Source organism: Physella acuta, unplaced genomic scaffold (genome assembly GCF_028476545.2).
Source record: "Physella acuta isolate Inbredline_101_S28 unplaced genomic scaffold, ASM2847654v3 ptg001828l, whole genome shotgun sequence".
Lineage (NCBI taxonomy): Eukaryota > Metazoa > Mollusca > Gastropoda > Physidae > Physella > Physella acuta.
The window spans coordinates 118,161-145,705 of record NW_026733337.1 but is presented as its reverse complement, the minus strand read 5'-3'; the positions used below and the strand labels follow the sequence as shown (position 1 = coordinate 145,705).

Here is a 27,545-nt window from a genome sequence, read left to right as displayed (position 1 = left end):
TGAAGAGAAAAGCAATGACGAAAATTCAGCGTCAATAGCAAAAAAAAAAAAAAAATGTACAGTAGCATTTAAATTAAATTATTTCAGATAACGTTAGGCTCCATAAAGTATAGTGATAAAGCGTAGCGTTATGAATAAATGAAAGTGATCGAAAGAGTTTAGCATTAGCAGTTTAGCGAGTAAGTGAATTATCTTTTTAATTTTATGTTTTTATGCGATATTTCATATACTTAAATTACACACAGGGGCGGAACTACCAGGCCGCCAGACCCCGCAATGCGGAGGTGTGGTGAGAGGGGAGGGGTGGCATGTCGGTTAGGGGGCTCAGTTCCGATTTTTAAAAAAAAACATTTTTTTCCTCATAAATAATGTTTTTCGTGCACCTTGATTGTGGTTTTGTAAAAAACAAACATGTCTACTATAGCAGTGATTGTTCTACGGTAACTAACACACACTGTTGCATAGAGAAATATCTTTAAAATGTACACGAGCTGTAGTTTGAAAGATCAGCAAACGTTCAGACTACATCTATGGTTCCAATAAAGCTCTTTTAAATAGTTTTGTACTATGTAAATTAAAAAGAAATAGATTATCTTAATTATTATTTAAACAAGACATAATAAAGAATTGCATAGCTATAAAAATGAGTGTATTCAAAATTAATAATATACACACAAAAAATCATAAAATAAACATTACGTGTTTATATACTTTTGATCAGCTTGCTCCTATCATCCGAGTCATCGAAGGTTTATAATATTCCATCGAAAGTTGAGTGTTTTGTTTGTTTAGTGTTTGATTAGACGTTTGTTTAGGATGTTTGAATTTGAAATAAGGTTTACGTTTTTTTTATTGTTAGTTCCATTTTTTAAATGTAAATAAAATTGATAAGCTTTTTTTTTTAAAAATCTAGACTAAGGGTTTAACCACCGTAGGTTTTACCACGGTTGCACTGACCGAACAAGTTTATATAGATAAGCCTTGATAAGTAGATAGTAGTTACCCCCACCCCCAGCAGGGCTTATATATATATATATATATATATATATATATATATATATATATATATATATATATATATATATATATATATATATATATATCGGGGGGGGGGGCAATTTTTTGCGGGGGTGCCTTTTTTTTAGTTCCGCCACTGATTACACACTTTGGAACTGAGTAACTCATTCTATAGAATCTCCAGGCAAGCAGAACCGCGTGCGCGTCGAAAATTTGCAATAACGTAAATTGTTCTGAGAATGTAGAAATATTCGCTCAAAAAAAAAAAAAAACTAACGAGAATGATGCGCAAATAAATATTTGGGCATCAAAAGAAATGCGCAGACATTCTAAAAGGTTCGAAAAATTATACACACCTAAAAGATTCATAGAAACAGAAGGCTAAAATTACATTCATGTCATTAAAAAAATCACACCCGGGTACAGACTATATTATAAGACCTATTAAATATCCATTGCATCCTTGCTTCTTTGATCTCCTACCAGTGGCGTAGCTAGGACTTCTGGGCCCGTATGCAAAAAGTGTTAGTGGGCCCCTCAGAGGCGTAGCGACCCTTCCCGGCGACAGGGGACAAACTTTCGATTTGCATTCCCCCCCCCCCTCAGACTTTCGATTTGCACCCCCCCCCCCCCTATGCCTTGCTTACGCTAGCTTTACGGTAGCTACGCCACTGTCTCCTACTAACGTTTCTTGTCAGCTGGAGAAAAAATCCAGACACATGGGTAAATGTGCGTTCATATTAGTTTAGATATCAGTAGTAGGCCTCATCGTAGCATAAACATTGCAATCTGAAATTATCAACGACGTCAAAGAAACAATTTTCTAGCGTAAAGGCCATTAAAAAAACCTTAATAAACAACGTCCTTCAATCGGGAAGAAGGTAGTGTGCAACGTTTATTTTGTGTGCGCGGTGTTCTTAATGTCTTATATAAGGAATCAGGATACATGTATTTTACAAAATAACCGCGCAGCAGGTTATACTATTGCGCAGCTTAGAGGGTACATTGCCGGGTGTTGTCTGACTACGACTGGGTTGTGGCTGCTGGACATATGCCGGGATAAAAACTCTATCCAACGCCTTGGGAAACCAAGAAGCTGTTGGATACCAATCAAATCTTGTCAGCATTCCTCATCCTCAGCACTTAATGACGGAAATGATTTTGAGAAATTACTTACTTTACATTCATTTGATGATATAACAAGGATTATGTGCCCCCCCCCCCCCAATATCAAGTGCCCCGTCGGTGAAAAAAGGCTGGAAGAAACACTGCTCCCAGCTCTTCAAATCCATATCGCACAGTCCTTTATTATTTCTGTTATACGTCTGTCACGGTCCTATACAGATACGTTTTTTTTTTACAAAAGCCAGTGCAGAGCCTGGCCGGGGGACGGCTAGTGAATAGACAGTCTAAAATGATTGAACATTGTTGAAAAACTTTCTGTGCGTACTCTCCCGCTTCGAGGTGTGTCTCTTACTTTGGAAACTGCTTCCCTGCGTATTGAAAATATTTGAAGTCTTTGCACCAACTTAGGCAGAAACGTACCAGTTTTTTCCCCAAATTATTTTATTATATTTTCTCTTTTTAAATAAAAAAGGTAGCATATAAAATTGCATTTTAAAATATACACATCTAGATCTATTAAAAATATTTTTATTGAAAAAAAAGTTTTTGAAGAAAGTATAGAATAGTATAGATCTTGAACTTAATAATCCTAGTAGATCTAGATCTAGATCGGTATGATTTATTTTTATAAAAAGAATCCTTTTTGGCATGTTTAGCTCTCCCATTTCCAACTCACAGGCTACCAGAAGGTAACTTACTTTACTTTAGTAATTTGATACCATCGTCTGGGATCTTTTCTAATCAATAACTAGATCTAGAAATCTTATATAGATCTAGAATCTAGATATAGATCTAGATCCAGATCTAATGTATGATATAGATCTATACTTTAAATTTAATAATTTAGATCTAAAACATAAACAAACATTTCGAAAACTCATTTTTATTTTTTATTTATAAATCTATCTTCTTACTTAGTTAAGTCAAGTCTTAGTTTAGTAGTGATTTATTAATTATTTAATTAATTTTTTTTTTAATTTAATAGTCTAGAATCTAGCACTTGAAATTTTCGGGGGGGGGGGGGGGGGGGGGCGGGCGGTAGACTCTAGTCGTCTAGATCCAGAACTTCAGTCCTAGACTAGACTCTATTAATAAATTATTTAAATAAATTCATTATCAGAATTATTCATTACGTACTTCTACTTCTATGTTAATTCTAGTAGTACTAGTACTAAATAGTTTGTAGTAAAGTTACTAGAGTACACTCAGTACACTGTTACTCAGTTACTGTAGTAAGTAGTACACTCTCTAGTCTCTAGTAGTCTAGACATCTAGATCTAGTAGGCATCCTACTAGTAACTAGACCTACTGTCTTTTTTTTTAGCAAATAAGTCTGGTCGGAGTGATTGGCCAGGTAAGTGCATGATTGCTAACCCAAAACTCCAGTATTTGAACACTCAAGCAAATGAGGCGCGTTCGCCTGGGGATAGCAACCCATTTGGAGAGAAAACTCTGAAATCAAATGGTAGTGGAGTCCCAAGGCAATAGGATTACTAACTTTGGTTTCCTTTCGGCAGCCCCTGCAACACTACTGATTCAAGTGATATAGGTAATGTCCTGTCCCTTAGATCCATCAGCTGTGTGTGCTTGTTAAATGGGGAAGAGCTGTCCCTTCTCATCTTACTGCTCTGGCATTGTGCATGGATTTCCATTGTGCAATCATCCGATGGTCTATTAGACTATGCAGCCATAATATACTAATTTGTAGAAACTTGAAATATGGACAGTTATACTAGGTCTATATGAATAAATAAATACATATTCAATTCTCTGTATATTTTAGTAGTATACAAGACTGTGTTTATCTGGGATAACCGGTGACACAAGAGCCCATACATACATTCCTATTCATTCATTACAATGTCTAAGTCACTTATAATATAATAAAGCTTATTATTGATCAAAAAAGAAATAAAATCAACTCGTCTAAATGTTATGATCGAAGTCAGCCAATTCGAGCATTGGCCAATAACATTTCCAATGGACCGGATAGTCCAAAATTTTTATTTGTTTTGGACTTTGTTCACAAAGGGTGACAGACTGCAATAAAAGATCATGAACAAATTTTGAGTGATTGGATACCGTTACGATCATGAATTTAGGTCTTATTATTGATTATTAATTAAAGTTAACAACAGGTAAATTCAAATTATTTTATTGTACAATACTCTCAATCTATAATATAAAGAGATCTGGCCAATGCACGCATTTGCTGCACTTTTTGCTTTGGTAATAACACACACATATATATATATATATATATATATATATATATATATATATATATATATATATATATATATATATATATATATATATATATAGATAGATAGTGAAAAATAAATCACTTTGAAATGATAAGCCAATCTTTTTTACTTTCAGATAAAATGGTGTCACTCACATACTATAATTTTGAAGAATCTATCAACGATTCGTTACAGTGTATAAAAGGAACTCAGCAAAAAACTGTTGATAAAAGTTGTGTAGGTCTTCAAAAGTTTGCTGGCTTTTGTGCTGATAGTGATAATTTAAATGTCATTGCTCAGATCAGCAGCAAAAATAACAAGGGGAGGAAAGATAAACGTTTTCAGCCGTTTAGAACAACTATATGTCCATGGACGAAGTGTACAAGTGGAGGAGACTTAACTAAAGTGCCACATGATATTATTTTCTTAAACACAATTAACGCACACACAAGTAGGACCACAAAGAAACTGGAGAGTGCAAGTTTTATTGTCAAAGCAAAAGAAATGAAAGACTTTTTTAAACTAACAGGTATTGTTCATTTTAGCTGCTTAATTAGTTAACTGTAATAGAATTGAAATGATAGTGAAAATTCTAGAGATTTCTCCAATACGTGAAGGGAAGATGAACTAGCAATCCATCCATAAAAATGCTGACTCCAGCACATTTTAGAATGCACACATTTTTTAATAATGCTGATCTTCACATTTTCAACATTGGTTTTTCTCTTCACCTAGCATTTAAAATATTGACTTTTCAGAAGACAGTGTGATACAAGGTTTTTTGCAGATGGATAGTTGCAAAAGAATAGCTGATAAGGTATCTTAAATTTTTAGAAAGCCTGTCAGAATCTTCTAGATTTTTCTGTAACCTCAGTTGTCCTCACATAGATTAGACAATGTAATTTAATTGCAATATTTTCATTAAACAATTTTTATATTTAAATAATCTGGTATGATCAGTTGTCAAATTTTTTTATAGGTATGTAAAATAAAACCATTTCCTCTGTGATTTTATTTTAATTATGTATGCAGATCTAGTAGTTTAATATTTTGGTGTCTATTGTTCGTTCTTTTTTGAGTTGATAGAAGGGATTAATTTCTTTTGAAAGTTAAACTTAAAACAATAAATTATCTTTTCAATGTACTCTACAGAAGATTGTATTTTGAGATAAACAATTAAGTGAACAATGAGATAAATGGGAAACATCTTGATTTAGATTTCTGGTAAAAAAACAAGTCTTTAGGACATTTTCTAGTAAATCTAATAGGTACCTTTCTAAAACATAGGAAAAAAATAACCTACACCACAACCTCTTTAAGGTGTGGCAATATATTCAGTCTTGTTTCTTCATGTGTTTGTTCTACAAATGAACTTTCTTTTTCTCCCAGTATCTGATAGCAATGGTGTTTGCATATTTCAAAAGAGCAGACTACACAATTAAAGACTACACAAGACTGAACTTCTTTTTAGGCCTGTAAGTCATTGTAAATTATTTTTTTTTCTTCAGAAAATCTATTAATCATTACATTACTTACAATATAATTTCTTTACTTTTGATGTACTAATAGTATAATTTAAGGCCTACAGTAATGTAGCTCTAAAAGTGTTAATTAAATTCAGTGACTGTCCCTTATTTCATGATTTATCAGCATGACTAAACTAACTTAAAATTGTTTTTTGAGTTATTGCTCCTAATTTGTATTTTATTTTATAAAGTCAATATTGATTGCAGGTACTTAGCAAATGATGTAGAGGAAGATGAAGAAGAAATCAAGTATGAGATATTTCCTTGGGTGCTCGGCAAAAACTGGAGAAGTAAATATTCCACCTTTCTGAAAATGAGAGATGAGCTTTTAAAAAGAATTGGGTTCAAGGCCATTATAAGTAGACGCTGTTGTGACGAGGTATTTATTACCTAGTGTCTTTGAAGCAGAATCAATTGTCTATTGTTGAAACTTTTTAAGCTTTAATTCCAGCATAAAATAGCCAATAAACATCTACATTCAATTACTAGCAATGTAATGCAAATCTATTTATTTTATGAACGGTATCAGTGTAATAAAGCCTGCATTCATCATCTTTTTCCATTCGTGCCCAAGACACATGGGGCTGATGAAGTAGAGTTCATCTCTTCAGAGACCTTGGCATATGGGATCTTTATTATGCCCAGCTAACGTGAGGGCTGGGTGGACTCTGGAACATAATACTCACTTGAACCCGGATTCGAACTTTCAGGTTAGCAGTCTAGCTCTCTACTGCTAAGCCACGCCATCCCATAGCTTGCATTCATCTGAGAAAAACCTTATAAATAGCATCCCAGAAAAATGAAAGAGCCAGATTTGAAATATAAAGAGAATAAATTATATTCCTCTTTTTATACTAATAGTTTTATAAATTGCATTTTTAAATATTAACAGATTATGGCTATTGAACCAGATAACAAACTATGGAAACGTGATAGGCAAATTCATCATGGTGGAGCAGTTAGAAACTACATGAAGGATCCTTGTGATGATGGCTTCCCACGTGGTCCTAATGTTAGTCCTCTTTATTGTGCTGAGTGTGATGCTCCAGATAGCCAGTGTAATTCTGAAAGTCCAGCAAGCACTTCTTGGTTTATTTCTTCTAGAGATTCTTCACCAGACAAAAGGGGTATGAACAGCTGAAGTAAATTCTTCCAATAATTGACTGGGGGACAATGTAAAACTTACATTATTATAGCTGAATTAGCTGTATCTGAATGTTTTTCTCATGATACTGAAGAAAAAACCTTAGTGTCTAGATTTATTTTTGTATTTCTGGTTAAAATTAATTCAGTTTTTTCATACTATATTATTAACTTCTTATATTTTAAAAGCTAGTTAATAAGTTAAATAATTATCTGACATAGCTAAAAAAATCTATATTACTTTTTTCTTTCTCTATAGAGCTCAAAAGAGTTGGACCTAAAGTACAAGATGATATTTGGCCATCAGTAGAAGAGTAAACAGATGTAGCTTAATTTGTTTTAATGAGCAGTTAGATTACACTTAGTAGATTAACATATAAAACTAATTACTGCATATAATTTTAATAATGTAGGTTCTTCTTAGGTAGACATTAATATGCTGTACCTTAGAGATTCTGTGATAACGACTTGACAGGCCTGACTGTGATAGGTGTAAAATATACAGTTTGACATAATTTAAATTTTAACAGAAATTCAGCAATAAACATACCAATCACGCACTCTTTGTTTTGTAAAATATTTATTAACAACAGTATTAACATTCAATATTTGTTACACTTTGCAATGTTACTTAAAACTTTTAGACTTAATGGTCTCAAAATACAATAAAAGATGTAAAAAATATTTAAATTTAACATGAATTATATAAGTACAATAATATTTTAAAATCATACTTTTGTCAGGCATCAAAGTTTAATAACAGTAAAATTATTAAAAGTGCCCTAAACAATTGCACATGCATTTGAAAATACATTTCCAAGAAGAAATTGAAAACCTGATAGGCCTGATAGTTGCCCATTATATATTTTACTATTTCTAAAATACCATAAAACCTACAACAGTTCCAAAATACTTTTCAATCATATTTATGAAATCCAGCTTTCTGTTTTAGGGATTGCTTGAGCTGATGAATTCTGTTGTTTATATCTGATAAGCTTTCCACCTGTAAAATAAATAAATAACTAATGTATTACAATCTATATATTTCCTTGAATATTGATTTTTTTTCTATGATGTATTTTGTTACTTACTCAAAATTTGCTGTAAGGATATAAAAGAATATAAGTAAAGCAGACCTGTTTGGTGTTTGTAAACAGGATTTCCTCTTGTTTTGTTGTAGCCGGAATATTTGGTTGGCTTTGGGGAATCTAAATGAACAAAGTAATATTCAAAATTAATACTTAAATTTTTTTTCTATGACATTAATGATTGCTGTAGTCCTACTTTGTAAAAATTATGATTTTATGCAAAGAGAATTCAAGATGGGTTTAAAACTTTCATCCCACAAATTCGCATGCTATGTAACTGCCATGGTTGTTGTTAAAAAGATAAAAAAAAGTTCTAGCAACTCACTCCATTTCTAAAGTATTCTGGTGATACACCCTCAAGAAAACTTATTCTAGTCTCCAGAGCTTTAAGTCTTGCATAAATATTATTACTCTCTGGAAAATATATTTAAAGATCAGTGTTAATACCTAGCAAAACATGCATATAATTAATAATTCACCTGAAAGGAAATAAAATGGAGATGTAAGAGTTTTATATAATATACTAAGTCAAGTCACAAATGAAATCTATGGCCTGTTGGTACATATTACATGTTATTTTATATTTAAAATAAATGTGTGAATATGCTTGTAACACAAGCTACATTAAAATCCACTGGCATTAAAGTTAAACCCATTTTGCATTTTTTGAGCTGGAGAATGTTTCTGAAACACCAGGATTACATTAAGAGCTGAAACATTACATGCATACATTTTTCACCTAGTCTCCAAGTACACTTCTTAATTCATAATTGTATTTATATATCAAAGAGATTTCCTCCAACACAATTTAGTATTATGTATCAAAATTTCCTGCACCTTATGGCATGTTGACTGATTCCAGCATGCCATTCATGGATTTCCTTCTATCCATAGCCTTTGTCCATCCAAGAACAATCAGCAAGCAGCAGGTTGTTTGATTTTGGAGTTTTCTCTCCAAGATAGGTAGCTATTGGGACTCATTTGCCCTGGGGTCCAAATGCAGGACTTTATATTTTGCATTAGTATGATTGGGAAGGAGAACATATAATAGCTGTCTCAATTTTTAAAAATCTAATTTAGAAAACTAATGGATTTTACACCTTTAGCCATATTCAAATGAGCTTCCATGTTAGCCAGTCGTTCCTCTACTGCCTCTGCACGCTGTTCATCAGCAAGCATCTGGGTATGTCTGTTACCAAAATAAACCTCATCTTCTGCAACTCGTGTCTGAGGCCCATAAGCATTCTCCACCTTTTTTAAACTTATGTGGCTCTTTTCACCTTCTCTGTGAATATATATTGCTTCTGTCCTGGCACAACTGTTTTCACTATCTAATGAATAAAAATTCAAACACAAAAACCAATTATAATTAAAGTACAGAACATCTTAATAATAACAAAAAAAAAAAAACCCTGGAGTCATGGAAGAAATTTGAAAATACTATCAGAAAAGGGTTAATCATCTAACTGATATTGCATTTTTTTATCCTTGTAAATTTCACCATCTCTGTTAATTAGACTATCCTCAAATCTTGAGTGAAGGAACTGCATTAAAACTATGATAACCACATACTCTTCTAATACTGGAGAAATTTTAGAAACTTACCTGCTAATATAGGTGAAATAAATTCTCGAATGTTTCTCTCATTCACCTCATTTCTTTTGTTCCTAATGAAAGCTTCTATTCTTCTTAATACCTGAAAAGAGTAGACAAATATTTTAAAACTAAGCTAGATACAAGAAACGTTAAAAGATGTAAACAATGTGCACAGTGCACCATCTTGTTGACAAGGCAAATATAACAGTTGATCTCACTTCAAGAAACAGCATTTCTGTAGTTATATTTAAGAAATGTACTATTATTAATTAGACATCAATAGATTGAAGAAGGATGTATTTCTTCTATGCTCATGAGTCATTGCTCACTTGATTAAAGAAGGATGAATTTCTTCTACTTCTACCCTCCAGCAATGTCAGGTTTAGAATCTAGTTAGATTGTTTAACGATAAGCCAGACCATTTGAAGAGACTTTACATTTGCCGGTGTAGGTTATCAGAAATAACCTCAGAAGACACTATTCTAACAATGGTTGACCCTAACCCAACCTTACTACACAGATATGTTGTTTACGCTTGGGTGAATAGGCCTATTTGTAATTTATAACAGTCCGGTTTGTTCACGAAGTTGGACTTGTTGTCTGAATCCTCCACTATATTCTCAATTAAGAACGAAGAAGAAGAAGAAGTAATTCATATCTCAGTTGAACCTCCCACATCCTGATGTGTCGAAACAAGAAGGGGAATAGTAGTTGATATCAAAGCACACAGCAAATATCTACCATTATACCTTAAAACTTAAGTAATGATTCATTGACAAATTGATAAATAGACTAACATTCAGTAACATTAACAAACAGAACTGAACCTAGTGTGTTATTAATTGTTCTTTGAAACTTTGTTGCATATGAATAGAGCATTTTAACATCTACAACTTTGTATATTCAGTTGACATCAATACTACAGAAATGTCTATGAATCAGCACCTGTTTATTAATTATTAATACATTATTTTACTTTAAAAAGTAACCTAGTAAACAAGAGAAAAAGTAACGGTCTCTTTTTTTAAATCTGGCAGTTCATGGGGCAGATAAAGTAGAGTTCACCTGTTTCTGTGACCTCTGCATATGAAGGGATAGTGTGACCAGAACACTATACATAGCCGCCTTTACATTCACTAATGTGAGATACTCATCTGAGTTGGTAAACTCAGGGATATCCAACAGATTAGAGTCCAAAATCTGAACTCATGACTTTTGAGCTAGCAGTTGTACACTCTACTGCCTGACCATGCCGCTCCCAAAAGAAACAAATGAAAAAGTGTCCAGCTAGGTATCAGGAATTTAATTAAGATTTGAATTATCTTCTGGACAAACCAAGTGATGGATGATTGAAAAGGTTTTAACTTTCACCTGGCTAGAGATGTAGGCATATATATTTTTTTGTTTATTGAATAAATATTTTTAACATATGGATTCATTTAAATGCCATTTGACTTGCTAGGTAAAAAAAAATGTATTTATTATTGAGTCTGACCCAAGCGACATCCCACTCACTCTAAGAAATGAGATAAAAAATAATTTTGAAAGAATTTTCATCACCTCATCTTCACTGGCAGCCTTTATTTGAATTAAGTCAGGGTGCACAGTTTGGTCTTGGATATCATCAAACTTTACATCTTCAGATTGTAGGCAAACATGGATGTTACTGTCTCCTGACTCCATATTAGGGGCTAAAATATAAGCAATGGAAGAAATTAATGTGCTGGTAAGTTGGCAGATGCGATGATAAAAGACAATTATTATTATTATTATTATTAGTATTATTATTACATGGCCTGTTTATGCATTGCTGGTACAAGAAAAAGAACACTGTTGGTTTATAAACAAATAATATATGGAGGCTAATAGGCCTACTGTTTGTAAAGGCTTATATTATTTAAATTTCAAAACACTATTTGTTACTTGTCCATATCTTGCAACATTCTCTATAATATTAATAATTGAGGCCTAAGTATAATGGAATATTATGGGATGCGTGGCCTAGCGGTGGAGCGCTAGACTGCTAAACTGATAGTCTTGAGTTCGAATCCGGGTTCAAGTTAGTGGAACGTCCCTGAGTCCACCCAACTCTGATGGGTACTTAAAACTTTAGGGAAAGTAAAGGCGGCTGGGCCTAGTGAGATTAAGTGACTAGTGTTATTGATTTGTATGCCGAGGTCAAGAAACATTTGAACTCCATCTACCCAATGGATCTTTAGGATGGAATATCAATGAACTTTAATAGTAATAATAGGCCTAAATCTAAAGTAAAGGGTAAAATCACGATATAGCGTCGGAAATTATTGGGTAATGTTCGTTGAGTTTCGGTAACATTTGTTACTGTAAACCATAGTTTATTTGATCATTGAAAGAAAAATAAAGGCAAGTGCATTAAATTAATGTTTTAACTTAATTTAACGTTTAACTGACAAAGAATTAGCAAAAATTAGTAAATCTAAATAATAAATATCATTAATAAAGTCGAGTGTAGTAATTAATGTTTTTTTTTAAGAAACACAGAAAAAACCTGCCGAAGATTTGCGACAACCAGCTCTAGAGTCTAGTTCTGTTATTAAAATAAGACGATTAGATTTACTAAAGTTAAAAGTAGTAAGAAGAACTAGAATAATGTTTAGTAGCAGCAATAATTAGCATATACACTTAAAATAATTAGAAATACATAATACTTAGCAAAACAGTATTTAAAATGCAACTAAAATCAATCCTTGCACATTTTTAAACATTATGTATTAAAAATAATATGGCGGCAAATAAATGATGGTTTACAGTATTTCCGGTGGTTTCCGGAACGGCTCGACAGACTACGCCATGGTTTTACTGTTTTTTACTGCTGTACAGTTCCGGAATAATAACCGACGCTATATCGTGATTTTACCAAGTAAAGATCTAAAGTATAAAGTACTTAGACTAACTTACTACTCTAGTGTGAGTCTAGATCTACTATCTATTTCATTACTAGCCTCTAGTCTAGACCAGGCCCTAGTCCTAGTCGAGACCTAGACTAGAAGAGTCGGCTAGAGTCGACAGACAGATCACGTCAGAACTTTAAGTAATACTAATAATAAAGCTAAGGGCACTGAATTGACTCGATCTATTCTAATGACACTGACAATCTGTCAAAATGTGTTTGGTTTTACACGTTTCTTCGGTTTAGTTAACTCAAAACTGCAGCATTTTACACATTTTAGTTTGGCCATAGTCTCTCCCAGTAAAAAATTGTTTATATTTTGAAAATCCGTATCGATACTCGAATTACATTTTCTACGCGACTATCCTACCCAAGCCTACATCATGTCAGAAAGTGGGTGTGTGACACAAGATCACGTGATTTGTAATACACAAAGTCACTAGACTACTGCCTGGTGACGCTGTTTCTTTCCTTGACACTATTCTAAACTCTAGTTTTGTGAACACTGAATAAAATAAATAAACTTATCCATGATGGGCATCTTTTCAATCAAACGAGCGTTTTTAAGCTCCATTTACATATGTTTTATAATTGGATTGGTATCCGGTACCACAATCGTGAAAATGAAAGTGAATGATTTTTGCCCTCTTCTATTCAAGGACTGTGGTAGGTTCTGATCAGATTTTGAAGTTTACTTTATTTCATCTAGAATCTAGATCTAGATTTAGTATTCTAGATTAGTAAATTAGGGGAACACTCGTAGTGTAGTAAAAAAAAGTAACTCTAGGCCAGGCCTCCCAGAGGTGATTAGGAGTTGTGTCAATGGTGTGCATTTTAAAAAAAAGTAAAGTTTCCCTTTCAAACCTGACGGTCTAATGGGGCAAGTGAAGTAGACTCTAGAGTACACTTGTTTCTGTGACCTCGACATATGAAGAGATAGTGTGGTCAGCACTATGCCCAGCCGCCTTTACTTACCCTAACCTGAGTTAGGTACCCATCAGAGTTGGGTGGACTTCTCGCACAAAAGTTTAAATTATTTACTTATTTTCATAGCAGGCCCATAAAACTCCAGTCAAGTTTTGATTCCAATGTTGTCTCTCAGATCTTGTTTATAATTTTTTCCCCCAGGGTCAGAGGCCGGTACACTATCAGCTGTTAACTTCAATGGCACATGTTCTGGAGGGAAAGCACAGCTTCAGAAAGGGACTGTTGTAGCTATTCAATTCACCCTCTCCACAAGTGAGACTCATTCCATTACCTCTATGAGGACTTGCCGTATTTGATTCAATTAGTAGATGAAAACTTGTTTTTAATTTTTCAGAGGCAGATGAAGCTTCCCTGAATTCAAAAGTGTATGGCAAGATTGGAGTTCTTCCTTTTGTTTCATTCCCGCTTGATAACCCAGATGCCTGCAAAGATTCTGGGCTGACTTGTCCAGTCAAAGCCAATACTGTGGTCCAGTACCTGCCTGTTTTAAATGTTCTTAAAAGCTATCCATCTGTAAGTGGATTTTATCAGATAGGGCTACAATTTGGTTTATTTTAATATGGGAGAGTCCATTAATGATGACACACAGCAAAGCCCCCTCCCCCAAATTAGAGTTTGTTTTTTTAAAACTGGAATTTTTTCTGAAATATTAACTGAGCTAGGACTATATTTTGGAAAAAATACTAGCATTCAATCTGCTGGTCTAACATACCCCAAGGATGTCCCCAGTGTTCAAATTTTTTTGTTTTCTCTGTTGTTTTGCCAACTACAAGTTTTTAATCATATACCTTGGTCATTATTTAGCTAGAATGGCTATTTTTAGTTGTACTTCTTGCACATTTCCCCTATAGTTGATTTTGTAATTTTCTTAAAATGTTCTTAAAAGCTATCCATCAGTAAGTGGATTTTATCAGATAGGGCTACAATTTGGTTTATTTTAATATGAGAGAGTCCATTAATGATGTCACACAGCAAAGCCCCCTCCCCCAAATTAGAGTTTGTTTTTTAAAACTGGAATTTTTTCTGAAATATTAACTGAGCTAGGACAATATTTTGGAAAAAATTCTAGCATTCAATCTGCTGGTCTAACATACCCCAAGGATGTCCCCAGTGTTCAAATTTTTTTGTTTTCTCTGTTGTTTTGCCAACTACAAGTTTTTAATCATATACCTTGGTCATTATTTAGCTAGAATGGCTATTTTTAGTTGTACTTCTTGCACATTTCCCCTATAGTTGATTTTGTATTTTTTAGAAATGGCTTTGTAAAATTAAACACACAAAAAACCATTTTTTTAACACTGAGGAAGCCCTTTCAGTGTCTACAAAATTTTAGTCTTAAAATAATCAGCCAAAATTTTTTATTCTTATACTAATCTAACTCATGAATTTGGAAGAAAAATAGACATGCCTTTATTTTCTAGGATTAATAAATTAAGAAAAATAGTTTTTATAAATTTTGTTTTTAATTAAAGTATTTTTTCCCTGTGAGAAGTTCCCAATTATTTTTCGTATTTAAAACTAAGTAGTTTTCTTAAATAAATAAATCAATACTTAAAATTAATATTAGTGTGTAGGGCATTAGATGATTAATTTTATACATATTAATTTATATAAAACGAGCCAACCTGCAGCGGATCATACGCCGCTATTTAGTTGTTTTATTTTCTACTTTTCAGTAATTCATAATTTGTGAATTCGACAGTACCAATGCTGCCACTGAAAATATTTGCTTTAAAACACTAAACCCCCCCCTTCCCCTAACCCTGACCCTACCCCGTGAAAGCAGCCTCCTCTTAGTTATTTCTTAGTTACCTCCTGTAAGTTTAAAATCGAACTAAATTATCTGCCCCTAATAGAAACCCGGCTCTACGGCTCTACGATTTGTAAACATTTAACTTTGTATACATTTAGCGTGACAACAGCTCACCAGACAATGTGGGGGTGGGGTGGGGGTGGTAGTGATAGTGATAGAGAGAAAGAGAGGGGACTGCAAGGAGGTGCTTGCAGCTTGTTTTCTAACGGCTCCCAGAAGAGAATTATATATATAGATGTGTGGGTTTTAAATAAGAGGTGAAAATGGTATGAGTCTTTTTGTTGTGGAGGAGTTGAACATTTTTTAGGGGAAAGGGGGCGGAATAATTCAGGTGGAATGGGAAAATTAGGGTCATAAATGGTTAATCTATTTTATTTATTACAATTCACATGTAAGTCATTTAAAAAGTGTGAAATAACTGTCAAATTAGTTCAATTTAAATTCCATTTTGTTATGCAATAGTGTGGCATCACACCTTCTGAAACCCTGTTCCCTCTCTTTACAGAAGCTAGAATCTCCCAAGTGTGACATTATTTATTGCCCCAATGTATCTGGTATTCTACATATTAGGAAAATGTAAAAGAAAGTACCCATGGTTTCTAATATTTTTAGGTTTGGTATTTATTTAATTTTCACCCTCACACATTTTATTTGTCAACAACTAATTTTCTTTTTAGGTTTGGTATCTATTTAATTTCCACCCTCTCACATTATATTTGTCAACAACTAATTTTCTTTTTAGGTTTGGTATCTATTTAATTTTCACCCTCACACATATTTGTCAACAACTAATTTTCTTTTTAGGTTTGGTATCTATTTAATTTTCACCCTCACACATTATATTTGTCAACAACTAATTTTCTTTTTAGGTTTGGTATCTATTTAATTTTCACCCTCACACATATTTGTCAACAACTAATTTTCTTTTTAGGTTTGGTATCTATTTAATTTTCACCCTCACACATTATATTTGTCAACAACTAATTTTCTTTTTAGGTTTGGTATCTATTTAATTTTCACCCTCACACATATTTGTCAACAAATAATTTTCTTTTTAGGTTTGGTATCTATTTAATTTTCACCCTCACACATATTTGTCAACAAATAATTTTCTTTTTAGGTTTGGTATCTATTTAATTTTCACCCTCACACATATTTGTCAACAACTAATTTTCAGGTTGATGTTATTGTCAAGTGGGAGCTGCAGAACAAAGATGGAAAAAATGTGTTTTGTACCTTGATTCCTGCCTCCATTACTGGCTAAGTTACACAGTGAACACTTTGTTTTGTTATCAATATTTAAAAGCCTGGCAAAACTACTATGCAAACACTTAGCACAATTTAGTTATATTTCTCGATGTGTAACTAAAAATTTTGAATTGGTAATGTAAGTTGTAAGTTAATATTTTAGAAAAGCTGGTTCTTTGACCAACATTTTTATAGAATTGTAATTATCCAAATTAATATTTTTAGATATGTCAGTCGCATAGGCATCAGATTGTAGAGGAACTGAAGGTTCCGCTTGTTACCACATCATGAGATATAATGCCATTTACACTGTTGATATTTATAAACTTTCTGTAAACACATCTCACTGTTTGTATGTTGGGTATTCTTGAGTTGTAGAACCTTTTGAACTAGAAGTTTGACCTTAGTGTCTGGCTGTCAAAAAGTAAATATTTTACCTGTTATGATCTGATTTAAATGATCTAGAGTTCATGGAATTGTTCATTTACTGTATTGGATAAACTGAGTCCTATTGATAAACACATGGATATTATTTCAGCTATTTTTAGTTTACATACTCTATTGTATTTGTATACTACAATAATGAATTCTTTTCTAAACTATTTGTATCACTTGTGTATATCACTATACAATGTGTCACCACAAGGTGTTTAGTGATGTTCTTCTTAAGTTAAACATAATAGAATTTTTATATATTGTTATCTAAACTACACATTTTTGATAAACAATGTACTGTATTTTATATATATAAGCTCATATTTTAATAAATGATCTATCAAACTTTATGAAGCAATACAGGAAAAACTTTGAACTAGAGAAAATAAAAATAATGTATATTTTTACATACTTATAATGACTAAGAATAATTTAAAAATGATTTGGCAGTTTTATGGTACATGACAGGATAGCTCATTTGTTTTTCCAAGATTGTGCAGGATTATCCTAGGGTGATGAATTGTTATATTACTTGATGTAAATGTTTATTTGTACTAAACTTTTTTTCAACTTGATGATCTCCTACATTCACATTTATTTGCATTCTGTTTATCATCAAACGCCTGTAATAAATTGAGCATCTTTTTCTTTATATAACTGTTTTATGTTTTTGTTTGACACGCCTACTCAATTCAGAACCAAATATATAAAAAAAAACACCCCAAGCTTGAATTAGAATAAATGTGATATGAATGCTTTATATGAGGGACAGGAGGCGATGAGAAATCACACAATCATTTTCAAAGACAACAAAACACAACTGATTATTGTACTTTACTTTTTTTTTGTTTTTTTTAAATAGAGACTTGATATACTTGAGTTGAAGTACTAATTTCTAAATGAACAACGTTGAAGGCACATTACAATCACTGACGTGACTAACAAACAAATGGATACATACCACTTGGCAGTGTTGCATGTTAGCCATGCAACTTAACAATACAATTATATGTCAGTTTGAAATGTGTTTAACTATCCTGAACTCAGTTTTGAAATAAATGTAGTCATTTTCTCTGAACTACAAATGCCTAAAAATAAACAATGTCTAAATACAAACCCAAAACAATTATTTGATTTCTTTCCATTAAACTTTTGTCAACGTAAAATTTTGAAATGACAGTAAGACACAAACACAATTTTCCCCTAATAAGCATCCAGTCATAGAAAGCAATGTTAATGACTAAGTAAAATATAGAAGCCACACACATATTACAATAAAAAACTCCATGCTATATAACTCAATGTGATTTCTAGCACTGTACAGCCCAATCACAGAATACAAGAATAAACCCCCATGGTAGGAAACAAAAGGAGTTTTATTTTGGTAATGGCATTACACTAAACAAGAAAACAATTCTCTTAGCATAAATGGGTAGGATTAGGTAAAATGTGACCCCCCACTCATTAACTATTTTTTTCACAAAAACCAATCAAATTCAATTAATTAGTCATACCCAGTTATGCTAAAACCAAATGAGAAAATGTATTGCCAGTAAAAAGTTTCATGACAATGGACAGTAAAAAAAATAATGAAGACATGGTTTACAAAGTTAGTGACATTGAAAGCTGTACATGGTTTGCCAATGTGAAAATGCATTATACATAATTATTACACTTTAGACATTTTTTTTTATCTATATATCATAAACTCTATAAATATAACTCATTTTTATAATACTTTTAATTTAGCCATCTTAAAAATAAGCCACTGAAGGCCAGGATTAAATTCCAAGAGTGACTAAAGAAAAATACAATCACAGTGGGTTGGAAATGTTCTGTAAGAAACATTTTTTTTAAGTTGTACACTCATTGAAAACAGAAATTTTGGTTAAAAAAATTACTTCACAATGTTTTCACCATGTTTCCAATCTATAAAAAGAAAATATGCACTTTATTGCCATATTCTATAGAGATATTAAAATGAGCCAACAATATGCCATAACAATCAATAAAATAAATAGTTGTAAAATGTTCACAGCTTGAAGCTGGCAGTTAAAAATTTACATTGTTTAAATTACTCTCAAACAAAACAACTTTCCTCATATAAGCTGATTCCTCTGTTGTGTAAAACAGCATTTTTCAAACAAATTAAAAACATGAACAAGTAAAAACTAACTGCTACAGAGCTAAGTTTCTACACAAAGTGGTGATTCATGACAAGCTGATGTTTAGTGAAGATGGGGGCATAAATTGTCCCTCTAGCAGTGAGTATTAAATGTTACCTGACATTGGTCCAATACTATCTGATAATAAAATAATTATTTCCATTCAGCTACCCCTACTTGACATAGTTTACTGGTCATCTACTAGAGAGAGAACTAACCTTAGACATAGTTCACTGGTCATCTAAACATTTTTCAAGCTACACAATTAGTTGAATATCACATTTTTTGAAGCATGTCATGCGAGATAACAGAACAAAAGTACAGTTTCCACATACGTTGAATGTTACTCTATGTCTCCCCGACTGCACACCCCCCCCCCCAGCAAACCTAAAACAAACTGGTATGTAAAGACTCTCTAAGCTTGAGAACAATCCTGGTAAGCCATAAACTTCTTTAGTGAAAGTAACAGTGTTTTATTTAAACTCTAGGAAGAAGAATCTCTGAGATTGCAAACAAAGACAGTCCCGTAGGCTATGATAAGATCTAATATGAAACAGTGTGTTATTTATAAGATAAAAACACTATACATAATGGTAGATATCATTTGGCATGCAAAAAGAAAAAAAAATCTATCAAAAGTTTGATCTGATGTATTATTAATTAGAATCAAGAAGCTATGTGGAAATCTGTATTGCGTATTTTTTTATTTTATTTTTTTTATTTTTATATTTTTTTTTTACATTTTAGTAGTTTACAATTTTTTTTTTTTTTTTTTTTTTTTTTACATTTTTTTTTCCAATGTATACATGAATTTCTAGTAAAACATGAGCACTAAACTAGAAAAAATATTTGTAAGCACATACTTACAGCTGTATGAATTTGAATTACAGAAAGAAACAAACCACAGAGCTTTAAAAGAAAAAAGCTTCCAGGAGAAGCTTTAAAGATCTATATTATAAACATGATGATATACATTGATATAGTGCCACATGCAAAAACTTTTTTTTTGGTCCACCCACAAGCAGGGTAGGTCTCTGTTTTCTTGATGATCCATGAATATAATACAATAATGGTACAAAGGGGAGTTGTCAACCAAAGCTGTAGACTATAAGGAACATGCCTTCAACATTGAAAGATATAAATGCACTCATCTTGGTCTCCCAGTTGGCGCACTATAATTTTAAAAAAAATATTTCAAAATTTTTTTTTCTCTTAACATTTTTGTCAGCACAATAAAAACAATGTAATGAAAGGGAGATTTTTTTTTTGTACACTAAAAGAGTAAAAAATAATTGAATTTCACCAAGTGGGAATAAGGCCATTGAGATATTAGTTTCCAGTCTAGTTGAATAAAGAGAAGAATCCACCCATGCTATATGTACATGCCTATCTTATAGTTTTATAACTTAGGTCTCAGCACTAAGCCATGACCAAAGTTGCCTTCAAATGTTTGTCTCCTAATATGGTCCACTTTGTAACGGCAAATTAAACTTGAATCCCAGCACTTGAATTCCTGTTTGGTCAGTTGTGTCTTTAATTCCTTAAAAAGCTGCTTGCTGTAAAAAAACTGGGACCAGCATCCAGCAGAAAATGGTGGGTGAAAAAAATAGCCTCATTCTTTTGATGTCATCAAATGGACAAATATCTGTTTCATGGAACATCAACAGCACATTCCAGGGTATCACCTCACAGGTGGGGGCGGACAATCTTTGCTCCCATTTTGATCCCCTCTAGTGCATGAAGCAGTTCCCTCCCTTGAAGCAGGGGATTAGCTTGAATAGGAGCATTGACTTCACAGTCTTGTCGGGTCAAGTTTGGTAGCATTGCCTGCAATACAGTAGAGGGGAGGTAATACACTAGACACAGCACAAACATCTTGTATAATGTGACAAACATCAACTACAATATTTCATACAGAAATAAAAAAATTAGACAAGGTTTAGTTTAAAGGTAGCTAGTTATTATAACCAGATAGACAGGAGACGTCTAGACAAGGGCAAGGCCAAAACTCACTTGACTGAATGTCTTGCCAATCATGTTGTTGACCTTGTAACCATAGACACGGTCCTCCCCTCTCAGGAGGAGGTTGAGGAGTACACTGTCTTTGTTACAGCCACCACCTCCACTGTCTGCAAGACACAGGGGTGTACATTTAATAGCAAGACAGGGGTGTACATTAAATAACACAAGACACAGAGGTATAAAGACACAGAGGTGTACATTCAATAACAAGACACAGGGGTGTACATTAAATAACACAAGACACAAGGGTGTACATTCAATAACAAGACAGGGGTGTACATTCAATAACAAGACAGGGGTGTACATTTAATAACAAGACACAGGGGTGTCCATTCAACAACACAAGACACAGGGATGTACATTCAATAACACAAGACACAGGGGTGTACATTAAATAACACAAGACACAGGGGTGTACATTAAATAACAAGACACAAAGGTGTACATTCAATAACACAAGACACAGGGGTGTACATTAAATAACACAAGACACAGGGGTGTACATTCAATAACAAGACAGGGGTGTACATTTAATAACAAGACACAGGGGTGTACATTCAATAACACAAGACACAGGGGTGTACATTCAATAACACAAGACACAGGGGTGTACATTCAATAACACAAGACACAGGGGTGTACATTCAATAACACAAGACACAGGGGTGTACATTCAATAACACAAGACACAGGGGTGCACATTCAATAACACAAGACACAGGGGTGTACATTCAATAACAAGACACAGGGGTGTACATTCACCAACACAAGACAGCTATTTTCCGAAGACTATCAGGCAATAGTGAAAGCTGTAGCCTACCTGTCTGTAGAGTACTGGCACTAGTTTGTATATCAGGTGTGCCAGCATCTATCCTAATGACCTTCCTGGTTGGTGGACCGTTCTCAAGGCTATTCATGTCCAGAGGTCTCTTCATCTGGAGGTACATGGTGTCAGGGGGCTGCTCTATACTGGCCACAGCAGTGCTGCCCCCTAGCATGTCCCGGACACTGGCTTTAGGGGGTTGGGGCAGCTCCTCAAACAGGGCATGTTTGGGTCCAAATACTGATTCTGTTTGTCCAAATAATCTGACAGAAACAAGCAGAGCGTTACCAGGCAAGCTAATAACATAACCATGCTGTTATACTTAAGTGATCTGTCTACATCAATAAGGGATTTAAAGCTTAAAAAAACCCAGCTATTTATTACTCAATATAATGACAACACAGCTGCTGCCTGTTGGAAACTTTAGAAAGATGATCAAAACAAACTAACACCACCCCTTTAGAAAACTTTAGCCACCAACATCATGGGGTTAACATTGGTTCCATATAAGTCCGCAACCCCCCCCCCCCCCCCCCCCCCCCTGGGTTTAAATCCTAAGTCACCTCCCCTTACCATAGGTTTTGATTTCAAGTGACTTCCCTTTGATGTAGGTTTTGATTTCAAGTGACTTCCCATAGTCTAGGTTTTGATTTCAAGTGACTTCCCCTTACCCTAGGTTTAGATTTCAAATGACTTCCCCTTACCCTGGGTTTTATTTCAAGTGACTTCCCCTTACCCTGGGTTTTGATTTCAAGTGACTTCCCCTTACCCTGGGTTTTGATTTCAAGTGACTTCCCCTTACCCTGGGTTTTGATTTCAAATGACTTCCCTTACCCTGGGTTTAGATCTGATGAAAGATTGAAGAGGATGTTTGAAGACGGAGGCAGTAGCCCCAAGTCCTCGTCCCCATCCATGGGTATATAAGGCGCTCTCATGTCGAAATCAATGTCCTCCACATCAGGATCCTGGTCCGAGGCCTTGATGGACTGGAAGAACTGGTCCATGGACTCCACATCTCCTGGTACTGCAATGTTCAGGTAGTCACTTGGGCTGGCGATCTGGAAGGTAAACATTTCAGTGTCATCATCAACATGTCATTTGACAAACATCATGAACATGTCATTTGACAGACATCATGAACATGTCATTTGACAGACATCATCACCATGTCATTTGACAATCATCATCACCATGTCATTTGACAAACATCTTCACCATGTCATTTGACAATCATCATCACCATGTCATTTGACAAACATCTTCACCATGTCATTTGACAAACATCATCACCATGTCATTTGACAAACATCTTCACCATGTCATTTGACAAACATCTTCACCATGTCATTTGACAATCATCATCACCATGTCATTTGACAAACATCACCATGTCATTTGACAAACATCTTCACCATGTCATTTGACAAACATCATCACCATGTCATTTGACAATCATCATCACCATGTCATTTGACAAACATCATCACCATGTCATTTGACAAACATCATCACCATGTCATTTGACAAACATCTTCACCATGTCATTTGACAAACATCTTCACCATGTCATTTGACAAACATCATCACCATGTCATTTGACAATCATCATCACCATGTCATTTGACAAACATCATCACCATGTCATTTGACAAACATCATCACCATGTCATTTGACAAACATCATCACCATGTCATTTGACAAACATCTTCACCATGTCATTTGACAAACATCATCACCATGTCATTTGACAATCATCATCACCATGTCATTTGACAAACATCATCACCATGTCATTTGACAAACATCATCACCATGTCATTTGACAAACATCATCACCATGTCATTTGACAAACATCATCACCATCTGACAGGCATCACCACAATATCATCTTACATACATCTTCACCATGTCATCTTACAGACATCATCACCATGTCATCTTACAGACATCACCATGTCATCTTTACCACAATATCATCTTAAAGACACTGAGTAAGACAGAGAAGAGTGACCCACCCTGGAGGAGGCATTAGAAGAGAGGGCTGAGAGGGGGGAGTTGTCCTTGCGGTAACACATGTCCAGCAAGCTGTTCTCTGGTTCTGTCTTCAGTGGGGGGCTGGCACACAGCAGCAGTGCTGGGAAACATAATGGTACAGAAAGGTAAACAAACAGTACACAATGGTAAACATACAACAGTACATGGGGTAAACAAACAGTACTCAATGATGTTCATATCTTGATATACTCACTACTGTAGTTACATTGGAGGTGTACCTACCATCTGTTCCATAGTTATATAGAGGCACACTTTCATCCCCTGCATTTGGTGCTAGGTAGGACAAATCTTCTGGTTCATCTTTCTTTAGGACTGAAATATTAGACAACAGCATGAAAGGTCAACATACAGGACTGAAATATTCAGACAACAGGACAACATAGAGGACTGAAATATTCAGACAACAGCATGACAGGACAACATACAGGACCAAAATATTGAGACAACAGGACAATATAGAGAACTGAAATATTAGACAACAGCATGACAGGACAAAAGAGAGGACTGAAATATTTAGTTTCTGCTAGACAATGACATGTAAAAAATATTATCATGACAAAATGCTGGCTATGTCATCCACTAATTGATGTCATGGCTCAGGTTCCCAACAAAATGCTGGCTATGTCATCCACTAATTGATGTCATGGCTCAGGTTCCCAACAAAATGCTGGCTATGTCATCCACTAATTGATGTCATGGCTCAGGTTCCCAACAAAATGCTGGCTATGTCATCCACTAATTGATGTCATGGCTCAGGTTCCCAACAAAATGCTGGCTATGTCATCCACTAATTGATGTCATGGCTCAGGTTCCCAACAAAATGCTGACTATGTCATCCACTAATTGATGTCATGGCTCAGGTTCCCAACAAAATGCTGGCTATGTCATCCACTAATTGATGTCATGGCTCAGGTTCCCAACAAAATGCTGGCTATGTCATCCACTAATTGATGTCATGGCTCAGGTTCCCAACAAAATGCTGGCTATGTCATCCACTAATTGATGTCATGGCTCAGGTTCCCAACAAAATGCTGGCTATGTCATTCACTAATTGATGTCATGGCTCAGGTTCCCAACAAAATGCTGACTATGTCATCCACTAATTGATGTCATGGCTCAGGTTCCCAACAAAATGCTGACTATGTCATCCACTAATTGATGTCATGGCTCAGGTTCCCAACAAAATGCTGGCTATGTCATCCACTAATTGATGTCATGGCTCAGGTTCCCAACAAAATGCTGGCTATGTCATCCACTAATTGATGTCATGGCTCAGGTTCCCAACAAAATGCTGGCTATGTCATCCACTAATTGATGTCATGGCTCAGGTTCCCAACAAAATGCTGACTATGTCATCCACTAATTGATGTCATGGCTCAGGTTCCCAACAAAATGCTGACTATGTCATCCACTAATTGATGTCATGGCTCAGGTTCCCAACAAAATGCTGGCTATGTCATCCACTAATTGATGTCATGGCTCAGGTTCCCAACAAAATGCTGGCTATGTCATCCACTAATTGATGTCATGGCTCAGGTTCCCAACAAAATGCTGGCTATGTCATCCACTAATTGATGTCATGGCTCAGGTTCCCAACAAAATGCTGGCTATGTCATCCACTAATTGATGTCATGGCTCAGGTTCCCAACAAAATGCTGACTATGTCATCCACTAATTGATGTCATGGCTCAGGTTCCCAACAAAATGCTGACTATGTCATCCACTAATTGATGTCATGGCTCAGGTTTCCATCTGCCCTGGTCCACAAAAGGCAGTTTTTAGCTTATAGTTCAATATAAAAATTGCTTTTAAACAATGATAAACTATTTTACAAATCCTTATTTTTCCTCCCGTCTGTGTGTATGAAACAAACAAGCAGGTGCTTACAAGTTAAAGAATTCTTGAGCTCAGGTGGTACAAAATAACCAGTGTCCATGTCCTTGGTCTTGGGGGCGAAGATGTTCTCAGTACTCAGCTCCAGCTTGGGTGGCATCAGGTCAGACAGGGGGGCCTCGTCTGTCTGTACATGGGACAGGATGCTCCCTCTCTCCTCCACTTGGCTGAGGGGACAAGGACATTGTATCAAAGTAGGAGGACATTGTATCAAAGTCTAGGAGGTAATTTTATCAAAGTCTAGAAGGACATTGTACAAGTCTAGAAGGACATTGTATCACACTCAGTACAGCACACTGTTGTCATGATGTAACTGTCATGTGCAGCTTCTTAAAAACAACTTCAAACAAAACAATAAGCTGCAGGTGAATTACAGAAAATGTTGAGCATTGGCTGATACTTTTCTTTAAACAGAAAATCATATATCTTCCAAAAAAATGGACCTCTAAACATAGTGTACACACATACAAACTCACATAAGAACATAGAGTAAACATACAAACTCACCCAAAAAAGATAGTGTATGCTAATACAAACTCACTTCAGACAGTGTACACACATACAATTTCACTTCAGACTTTACACACACCCACCTAAAAACAAAGTGTACAATACAAACTCACCTCAGACAAAGTGTACAATACAAACTCACCTCAGAACATAGTGTACACACACAACCCACTGTGGCTTTTGTGTACGGCTGTTGTTGATGATAGTTGCTTGTGTGATGACCCACATGTACCCACCATGCCTGGCCAGGAAACGGTAGGCTCCAGTCATTGTCTGGCCTTTAGAGAAAACTACAACACAACATAGCCATTAGGACCATAAACAACAGGACAACAGAACATAGCCATTAGGACCATGTGGAACCATAGAACTGGCTTGAATGAAGGGCAATGAACACGTTAAAACTTACGGTCTTTAAAGGCTTTGTCAATGACATCTGAGTCCAGAGCATGGTGGAAGTCATACAGGGACTGGCCAATCATAGCTTCACAATTGTAGCCGGCTAGCTCTTCAATTCTGGGAGATACAAAATCATATTCCATACATATTCAAGCAGTCCAGATTTCTTACAAAAACATATTCCATACATATTCAAGCAGTCCAGATTTCTTATAAAAACATATTCCATACATATTCAAGCAGTCAATATTTCTTACAAAAACACACCAAAAAAAAGCATTGTGTGAATGGCTAGAGCACAGACCTTTCATCACAGAAGATAAAGTGAAAAGTATTGTGTGAATGGCTAGAGCACAGACCTTTCATCACAGAAGATAAAGTGAAAAGTATTGTGTGAATGACTGACTAGAGCACAGACCTTTCATCACAGAAGATAAAGTGAAAAGTATTGTGTGAATGGCTAGAGCACAGACCTTTCATCACAGAAGATAAAGTGAAAAGTATTGTGTGAATGGCTAGAGCA

At 34.6% G+C, this 27,545-nt stretch overlaps 4 protein-coding genes across 7 annotated transcripts in view; 2 read left to right on the top strand and 2 right to left on the bottom strand.

The window, feature by feature from the left end:
- The first annotated feature begins 2,796 nt into the window (after positions 1-2,796).
- Positions 2,797-7,617, top strand: LOC131930706 (speedy protein A). The gene is made up of 8 exons (XM_059287290.1): positions 2,797-2,831; positions 3,467-3,496; positions 4,525-4,917; positions 5,147-5,205; positions 5,778-5,863; positions 6,122-6,293; positions 6,807-7,041; positions 7,317-7,617. Exons 3-8 carry the CDS (start codon positions 4,530-4,532, stop codon positions 7,373-7,375), a joined length of 999 nt encoding a protein of 332 aa, XP_059143273.1. The 5' UTR covers positions 2,797-2,831; positions 3,467-3,496; positions 4,525-4,529; the 3' UTR covers positions 7,376-7,617.
- A 79-nt stretch (positions 7,618-7,696) lies between these two features.
- LOC131930707 (MAP3K12-binding inhibitory protein 1) lies at positions 7,697-12,998 on the bottom strand. Of its 3 annotated transcripts, XM_059287294.1 has the most exons (8): positions 12,873-12,998; positions 11,302-11,432; positions 9,751-9,841; positions 9,246-9,476; positions 8,471-8,559; positions 8,194-8,265; positions 7,930-8,060; positions 7,697-7,870 (listed from the first exon to the last, which is right to left on the bottom strand). In XM_059287294.1, the coding sequence occupies exons 2-7, from the start codon at positions 11,422-11,424 to the stop codon at positions 7,974-7,976; spliced, it is 693 nt and encodes a 230-aa protein (XP_059143277.1). In that variant the 5' UTR covers positions 11,425-11,432; positions 12,873-12,998; the 3' UTR covers positions 7,697-7,870; positions 7,930-7,973. The 3 variants fall into 3 exon arrangements, with proteins under 3 accessions (XP_059143277.1, XP_059143275.1, XP_059143276.1); XM_059287292.1 differs by having other exon boundaries at positions 7,697-8,060; XM_059287293.1 differs by lacking the exon at positions 12,873-12,998 and adding an exon at positions 12,679-12,861 and having other exon boundaries at positions 7,697-8,060.
- Positions 12,999-13,061: 63 nt separating this feature from the next.
- On the top strand, positions 13,062-17,841 carry LOC131930708 (ecdysteroid-regulated 16 kDa protein-like). Its single transcript, XM_059287295.1, has 4 exons — positions 13,062-13,336; positions 13,799-13,909; positions 13,992-14,170; positions 16,648-17,841. The coding sequence occupies exons 1-4, from the start codon at positions 13,201-13,203 to the stop codon at positions 16,732-16,734; spliced, it is 513 nt and encodes a 170-aa protein (XP_059143278.1). The 5' UTR covers positions 13,062-13,200; the 3' UTR covers positions 16,735-17,841.
- A 669-nt stretch (positions 17,842-18,510) lies between these two features.
- The window catches only part of LOC131930705 (hypoxia-inducible factor 1-alpha), a 40,374-nt gene continuing 31,339 nt past the window's right edge, over positions 18,511-27,545 (bottom strand). For both annotated transcript variants that reach the window (XM_059287288.1, XM_059287289.1), the window contains exons 6-14: positions 27,033-27,139; positions 26,766-26,913; positions 26,108-26,280; positions 24,443-24,532; positions 24,181-24,299; positions 22,998-23,221; positions 22,161-22,426; positions 21,332-21,447; positions 18,511-21,145 (exon numbers count right to left, since the gene is read on the bottom strand). In XM_059287288.1, the coding sequence (XP_059143271.1) occupies positions 21,005-21,145; positions 21,332-21,447; positions 22,161-22,426; positions 22,998-23,221; positions 24,181-24,299; positions 24,443-24,532; positions 26,108-26,280; positions 26,766-26,913; positions 27,033-27,139 (1,384 nt within the window). In that variant the 3' untranslated portion in view covers positions 18,511-21,004. The remainder of the gene's footprint in view (positions 21,146-21,331; positions 21,448-22,160; positions 22,427-22,997; positions 23,222-24,180; positions 24,300-24,442; positions 24,533-26,107; positions 26,281-26,765; positions 26,914-27,032; positions 27,140-27,545) is intronic.

Bases quoted from the DNA above. Each gene is read 5' to 3' on its own strand.
- LOC131930706 (XM_059287290.1), top strand. From the start codon at position 4,530: ATGGTGTCACTCACATACTATAATTTTGAAGAATCTATCAACGATTCG. The intron at 6,294-6,806 runs GTATTTATTACC...AAATATTAACAG, and splicing joins GTAGACGCTGTTGTGACGAG to ATTATGGCTATTGAACCAGA. The intron at 7,042-7,316 runs GTATGAACAGCT...CTTTCTCTATAG, and splicing joins TTCTTCACCAGACAAAAGGG to AGCTCAAAAGAGTTGGACCT.
- LOC131930707 (XM_059287292.1), bottom strand. From the start codon at position 11,424: ATGGAGTCAGGAGACAGTAACATCCATGTTTGCCTACAATCTGAAGAT. The intron at 8,560-9,245 runs GTGTAAAATCCA...TATATTTTCCAG, and splicing joins TCATTTGAATATGGCTAAAG to AGAGTAATAATATTTATGCA. The intron at 8,061-8,193 runs GTCTGCTTTACT...TTTATTTTACAG, and splicing joins TGTTTACAAACACCAAACAG to GTGGAAAGCTTATCAGATAT.
- LOC131930708 (XM_059287295.1), top strand. From the start codon at position 13,201: ATGATGGGCATCTTTTCAATCAAACGAGCGTTTTTAAGCTCCATTTAC. The intron at 13,910-13,991 runs GTGAGACTCATT...TTAATTTTTCAG, and splicing joins TCAATTCACCCTCTCCACAA to AGGCAGATGAAGCTTCCCTG. The intron at 14,171-16,647 runs GTAAGTGGATTT...ACTAATTTTCAG, and splicing joins TTCTTAAAAGCTATCCATCT to GTTGATGTTATTGTCAAGTG.